Genomic DNA, 6,565 nt, shown 5'->3' on the forward strand with positions numbered 1-6,565 from the left:
CGGCCGGGAAACAGACTTGGCTGTGCTTAACCCACTACAGTCGAAAAGGGGGGTTTGCCTGGGAAACGCGGAGTTTACAGCGCGATTCCGGTCCGGCAGCGGGTCACTTGGGACCAACGCTGCCTGGTCAAACCACTGGTTAATCACCACGAGGTGATTAACTAAGGACAAACAAGCCGTGGCTGTCTGTCCCTCTAGGTGGTGCTACGCTGCAGCGCGAGCAGACGGTTACAAAAGCACTACCATTTCATGAGCTCGCTCTCCTTTTCCTGTGGGGCTTAAAGCATCCTACCGACTGCTGCTTGCAGCTGGCTGGCTTCCTTTCGGGGTTTCCCTGGAAAGAGGTGAACTGCCTACCTTCTCCTACCGGCTCGCCTGTTGCTGAACATGGCTCCGCAGGTTATTCCTATCACCGCGTCTCCGCGTAGCTGAGGAGTAAACCTGACGTGCAAGGCAAACGTAAGGAATTAAGGATTTTGACACTTGCTAAATGGGGGTTGGGGGGTTCTTACACTTACACCACGCTGCCTCCCACAGTGGGAGTACCTCAGGATCTGTATTCCCAGTTCCCTCCTTCAGAAACCAGTGTGAACATGGCACAGGGACTCATCCTTCCTACTACACGTTTTCAACAACTAATGCATGACAGCCCTCACCCCACTCTGCCTGCGCACGGGCAGCCCAAAGTCCAGGGCAACTTACCGAGCCACAACTAACCAAATAAACTGTTCCTGACCCGGTAAGAGTGCTCGGGCTGTAACACACGGTGGGACATCACCCAGATGTCCACATTCCCAGTCCCGCAGGTCACAGTAACGTGACATACATACCCCTTACCTCTGCAATGGAGAGCTAGCATATTTAGCAAATAAAGGTGGTGGTGGTGACAGCAGCTAAGAAATGACACTTAACGTTTACAAAGCCATTGACGTGATGATGGGACTGAAACTTGGGAAGGAGCCGTGCTGCCCACACCCCCGTGCCTTTTGCTCAGCATGCTTCAAAAGAAGAGTCCTTCAGCAAACGGGCTGGCAGCTCAGGATGGAGTCATGAGGCCAAAGTCAAGGCTGTACAGAGTCCAAGGCAAATGGAAGAGCATTTACACTTCCCCGTATTTCCTCCCGACGGCGCAGAGCTCCCCCTCAAACCTGGCTGGCGTGACGTGGTCCTTCGGTCTTCAGAGCCCCTGCAATTGAGAGAATTCCTCTTGGAGCGCGAGTTGTCTGACCTTACTGAAGTGAGGATCGTGATATAATCAGTGTGACAACTGACAGGATGTGAATAAGGCTTTAAAAGATCTAGATTTTGGGCTTTGGCACATAAAGTCCTTCCTAGCCAACAGTTCCTTTAGAGACAGGGGACAGTGACTATTCCCAACTCCACAGGAACGGGCAAAGGAGGAGTAGTTACACCGTGGCTTGAAAGTGAACGTGTGCATGGTTAGGGGTTTAAGTGCACCCGCCACCTAAAGATACCTACGTTGCTTCCAAGGTCACTAGGGAAGCTCCAGAGAAGGAGAGCAGGAGTTTCCCATCTGCCTGCTCTCCAGCCCCATGGCTAACCCCCCCTGTAGTAAGGCTGAAAGTTGACAGATGCAAGCAGGGATTTACGGTTTCCTCCTCGCCTACCTTGGTGCCGTTCGTTCTGCTGACTTCTCTCTGCTATTCCTCCACAGGCACAGCACAGTTTTCCTTGTTTTCCGATGGAATCGCAAGATAGTCTGTCCTGTAGTTAGAGGGAAGGAGAAAAACGTAACTTGAAGCGCTACAGTGCGAAAAGCAGCTTGGGTCCATTCACCCTTACAGAGATGCTGAATGCCTGTATCTCTAAGATAAGAAATGTCGCCTGTAGACGATGCTCGGGGTAGGAAGCTCTCCTCGGCATAGTCAGGAGCAGACACCGAGTCTTCCTTGCTGCAAAATCCTACACGTACAGCCATCCTACCATGTACGAGGAGCACCCTTATCCAAGACAAGTATGGGAACGGGCTCATGTAAAAATTGGAAGACCTGTGCTATGCCAGCTGCACCTGCGGAGTCAGATCTCTGAAAGCAGCTTTCCTGGAGAGCATCTCCGCGCAGTTCAAACCGCGCCACTTTGGAATACCGTGGCCACTCTCCCTAACTGGTGCGCTGTCCGTCATCGTTCGAGTTCACTGTCCCACTCCTAAACACTGCCGTGATTCCAGACATGGCAAACATCAGCTAGGAACGCGCCACAGCGAAGTTTGGTGGCCTGGCAGTCTGATCTGGACCCAGACATCTGAAGAACCCGCGCAGAGCAGCTCGCGTCTGCAGAGACCGCGCACTTACGCGTTTTCCTGGGCAGCCTCCTCTGCCTTCGAGACTTTCCTGTAGCAATAGACCATTTCTATCAGCAGCCACAAGGTGAGGAAGACCAGCAGAATATACATCATGATTTCAGAGATGACCGAGGTGAAGTCTTCTCCGGCTGTTAAGAAAAAGAAATCACCTCTGATCATTTACATGCAGCTACTGCAGCTCCACTGATGCTTCCCACCCTCGTGTCATCCTTCCTAACCCACCTTGCCAGGGATAGCCAGATGCCACTACACTGGCAGGGGACAAAAGAGAGGGAAGGGGCAAGGCAGCCAACGGGATACGCCAGCAGCGAGCCCACTGCGTGTTTCCAGTGGGATCAAACACGCGCAGGCTCGCACGTGTCTTGCGTTCTCTGCCACCCCCACACTCCTACGGATTGCTCGCCATTAGCCTAGCTCATCTTCACCGTTTCCTTTGTGCGTCCTGCTCGCTGGTGTAACCTGTCTGTATTGTGCCGCCAGGGATGCAGGAGAGATGAGAAGAGAGATGTTTGTGGGGAAGAAGGGAAGACACGGCAGTAAAAAGTGAGGGCTAAAAGCTCCTGTTCCTCTCTGAAGAGAACAGCAGAATTCCCACTGATTTCTAACCAGCCAGGATTTCAAAACTGAACCAGGCAAATCCAAAAGGAACAGAATCAGGAGCACTGCAAAGGGAAGGAGCGACTGGGAGAGGGTGGAAGCAAGAGACTGGTATCAAAATGGAGAACGAGTCGTTCCCGAGAGGGAGGGGGCGGAAGGAAGGGAGCAGATGCTGTGGGTACCCTGGCAAAGGCTGTGCTGTAGCATCATAGAGCCGCCAGCAGAGAAGCGAGGGTTCCGAGGGGAGAAACTGGAAACCTCTGCTTGTTTCTTGTGCCCGGCTGTTGCCCCAGCCCGCCAAGCTTATTACACCTTCCCACATTCACACACAACCACCCTCAGCCCGAAGAGAGGCTGGAGCTAGCGCACAAAACGCAGGTCTGTCTTTCCTCCTGAACCCTGCGCAGCGATCGTTGCTGCCAAAGAGAGAGACAATTATCTGGCAGCTCAGCCTCCCCTCTCCTGCAATTCAGTGAAAAAGCATATCCCTGGATGACAACACCCACGGCGAGTTAAGGCACAACATGCTTTCTGCCGGTCCTTCGTACCCTCCTCCACCACGGTGAGGTGGATCAACCTGGAGCTGGTGAAGATGGGTCGGTGGATCTCAAACTCAAACTCCCGGGTGATGTTGCAGGTGTAGATACCCGAATCGTTCAAGGTCACGTTTAACACAGTGATGGATACATCCTGCATGTCTTTACTCCCATTCCACTGTAACCGACCGCTGAAGCGGCCTGGAAATTCATGGTTCATTTTCCTGTACTTGTAGATCTGTAAGTGGGAAAGGACATTCTGATTAATCGCTGACCTGTAGCTCAGACAACACCACCGCATACGCAAGGAACATCGTCATCCTCTAGCAACACACATGTATGTTCTGGGCTCTGGCTTCCTCTGTAACACCAACTCCTCGTATTCTATCACCCTTTACCTCAAAATCTCAGGCTACTTTACAAAAGTCAGAAAACTGAATTATTTCCATCACAGAGGAAGAAAAACTAAGACACAGACACACGTGGACAGTGACACAAAAGATCAGCAATGGAATTAAAAGACAGGATCCTGCAGTCCTCGTGCCTAGCCCATCGGTCACTGCACCTAAAATCATCTTACGAACGAACCACAGAAAACCAACAGCAAAGGCAAAACAGTCATCTTTGGTAAGCCCTGAATATTCGGCTGAAATGGAAGGCTTGCAGGGTAAATATGACAGTGTGCAAAAGGTATGTCAGAAGAGCAGAGCTTGGGTGGCCTTCACAGGCCTGATCTCACGCAAGCTTCCGGCTGCCCGCAGCCCCCGTGGTCAAACTGCCCTCCCCAGCTTGCTTCCGTTAGCGCTCCTTGGGCTGCCGCTGCACACACACCACCCTGCTCACTGACAGCAAATTCCCAGCTCGTTCCTGAGTGCGGTCCCTTTAGCTCTCAGGCAGCAGGAGAACACAGAGATTCAGAAATGTCCTAAGAAGGGAGACTTGGCCAAGGGTACCAGGTGTCACTACATACTCCAGTTTCCCTTCTTGGTTTCCTCACATACTAAACTTTATGTATCCAAGGAATGGAACTGGAAATTGGCATTCATGTATGCCCAGCCCCAGGTGTTTGAACTAACACCAGATTCTAGCTTTTCCTGCCATGAGTTCATGCTGTGCCCAAGCGTGGAAACCAGTTAAATAAGGAAAAGAGTTAGTTACTGCCCAAAATTGGTGCTGTGGAACCTCCGGGTGAAAATTCTGCAGAAATGGTGCAGATCTGCAGCTCGGAGGTGAACTCCAAGCTCCTCTCTGCTCTGTGACATGAGCACAGCCTGATGGGCATTTCTACAGACCCTGAATAAGAAAGCTTTTGTTCATAGCTGGGTCTCTCTCCTTCCCTTACAGTCTCCCCTGGGCATCCTGCCGCCGGACAAACTTACACTCTCATAAATACCTTTTGACTTCTCCCACAGGAGTGCACTGGACTGGGTTTCACAATAAGACCTATGAAAACAAGGTCTCAGCTCCCAGACATACATACAAGTTCATCTTTTCCACCCTCTGGCCTGTAGAACCATTCCACCACCGTGCTGGCTGTGACCTCTTCCCTCTTCATGCAGGAGATGCAGAGTAGCTTCATGTCCGTTCCTTGGACAGCCTCTGTCTCTGATGGGACTTCAACACATACTGCAGAACAAAACCCAGCTAGGGAAAAGGAGCAGCAGAGAAGCAGCACAGGACAGAGTTAGAGAGACGGCAGTTACCCACATCGCGGCATTTATGATCACATCATCCCCAATGGAAAACCGTTTGATTCATTACTAGCACCCTCTGACAACAGGTTAAGTCTCAAATGTCAAATTTTACCAAGCTTCCTTCTCCGAGATATAAATAATTCACAGTAATTAACAGAGGGTGATCACTTAGTGTAGATTCACCTCTCCAGCATCTGCTTTGCCACCGCTTTAATTCTTCCCATAGTAATTAATGCCACTTTAGAGGCGTTGTTCCTTCTCTCCCGTGCATGCTGAGCATGCTCCTGTTACAGTACCCATTACAGTCTGGTTGTGAGAGAGAGCCCAGAATCCAAGCGGAGGAACAGTTCGCTCTTTGTGCTAAGTTAAAAGGTCTGGATGTTTTAATCTGGCAACCTGTTCAAAATACACCGGGAGGATTCGCCACCCTTCCTGTTTCTAGGTTTCGTAAGCGGTACTGGGAAGCAAGAGGCTGGAACTCGAGTAAATTTGGCAGCGGGAGGAGTTATTGATTTTCCAGGCATTCCCGTTAAGGTCTGTGCTAACACAGGCAGCTATAAAATACTGCTCTCCCCAACAAGGCAAAAATCATTGCCTGTGAAGCTAAATACTTGGTAAGAAAAGAAATGCTTCAGCACGACACATCAGACTAAATCCCTGCTGACACCTGTCCCCTGGGCTAAGCAACGCTGGGTTCTCTCTGTCCAACCCTGTCTCCAAAGCCCAGAGGCTCGCTGAAGATGCCGACTTTGCCGGTGACTCCCTCCTCCCCAGCCTCTGAGATACTGCTGACCCACGCTCTACACACTGTATTATCCTGGGACCTATCCTGGCAATAGCCGGATTCCAATTCTTCTGTACTACCCGCTCCACAGGCAGCGCCAGCTTTCTGGGAAGCAGCTACCGGATCACGCTTTACTCCGGTTAAATTAGACGCGTGCACGCAGATACACACCCACGCGCAGAGCTGCGGGCATACGTGCACGTCTGAGGTAGCCGTACCGGCAAAACTAACCCCCCTTTTCCCGGCTAAAGAAAGGAAACTGTAAGCGCAATAAAATTATTTTCTCCGGTCGACACAGACCTCCTGGAAAAGCGGCACCGACGCGCGCTGCTTAAGGGTTTGTACATTGCCCAAGGCAACAAAAGGTTGAGTTACACTGCACATTTCAAAGCAGCAGCTAACGGGAAACAGCAGAGCAGCTGCACGCGTACGAAAGCGCTCGCTTTGTGCCCCAAGCCCGCTCGGCAGGAACGTATTCGCGCGTACCAACTCCATCACAACGTTCGCGCTAACTCCGCGCCAACGCCGTTTCCTTCTCCGATCGAGCAAAAAGCCGCTCCGAGGGCTGGTCCTCACGAGAGCGCTAACAACCTCGCCAGGAAAAAGCGGTGCTTTAGGGAAGCATCCCGCC

At 51.5% G+C, this 6,565-nt stretch overlaps 1 protein-coding gene across 1 annotated transcript; it reads right to left on the reverse strand.

Annotated features, from left to right (window-relative positions):
• Positions 1 to 822: 822 nt before the first annotated feature.
• SCN3B (sodium channel, voltage-gated, type III, beta subunit) lies at positions 823 to 5,398 on the reverse strand. Its single transcript, XM_010155693.1, has 6 exons — positions 5,334 to 5,398; positions 4,937 to 5,100; positions 3,469 to 3,694; positions 2,313 to 2,451; positions 1,629 to 1,725; positions 823 to 1,186 (listed from the first exon to the last, which is right to left on the reverse strand). Exons 2-5 carry the CDS (start codon positions 5,033 to 5,035, stop codon positions 1,662 to 1,664), a joined length of 528 nt encoding a protein of 175 aa, XP_010153995.1. The 5' UTR covers positions 5,036 to 5,100; positions 5,334 to 5,398; the 3' UTR covers positions 823 to 1,186; positions 1,629 to 1,661.
• Positions 5,399 to 6,565: the final 1,167 nt, after the last annotated feature.

This window comes from Eurypyga helias, unplaced genomic scaffold (genome assembly GCF_000690775.1).
Source record: "Eurypyga helias isolate BGI_N326 unplaced genomic scaffold, ASM69077v1 scaffold12417, whole genome shotgun sequence".
Lineage (NCBI taxonomy): Eukaryota > Metazoa > Chordata > Aves > Eurypygiformes > Eurypygidae > Eurypyga > Eurypyga helias.

Bases quoted from the DNA above. Each gene is read 5' to 3' on its own strand.
- SCN3B (XM_010155693.1), bottom strand. From the start codon at position 5,035: ATGAAGCTACTCTGCATCTCCTGCATGAAGAGGGAAGAGGTCACAGCC. The intron at 3,695-4,936 runs GTATGTATGTCT...TCCCACTTACAG, and splicing joins AGGGTGGAAAAGATGAACTT to ATCTACAAGTACAGGAAAAT. The intron at 2,452-3,468 runs GTACGAAGGACC...TTTTCTTAACAG, and splicing joins CCTCACCGTGGTGGAGGAGG to CCGGAGAAGACTTCACCTCG.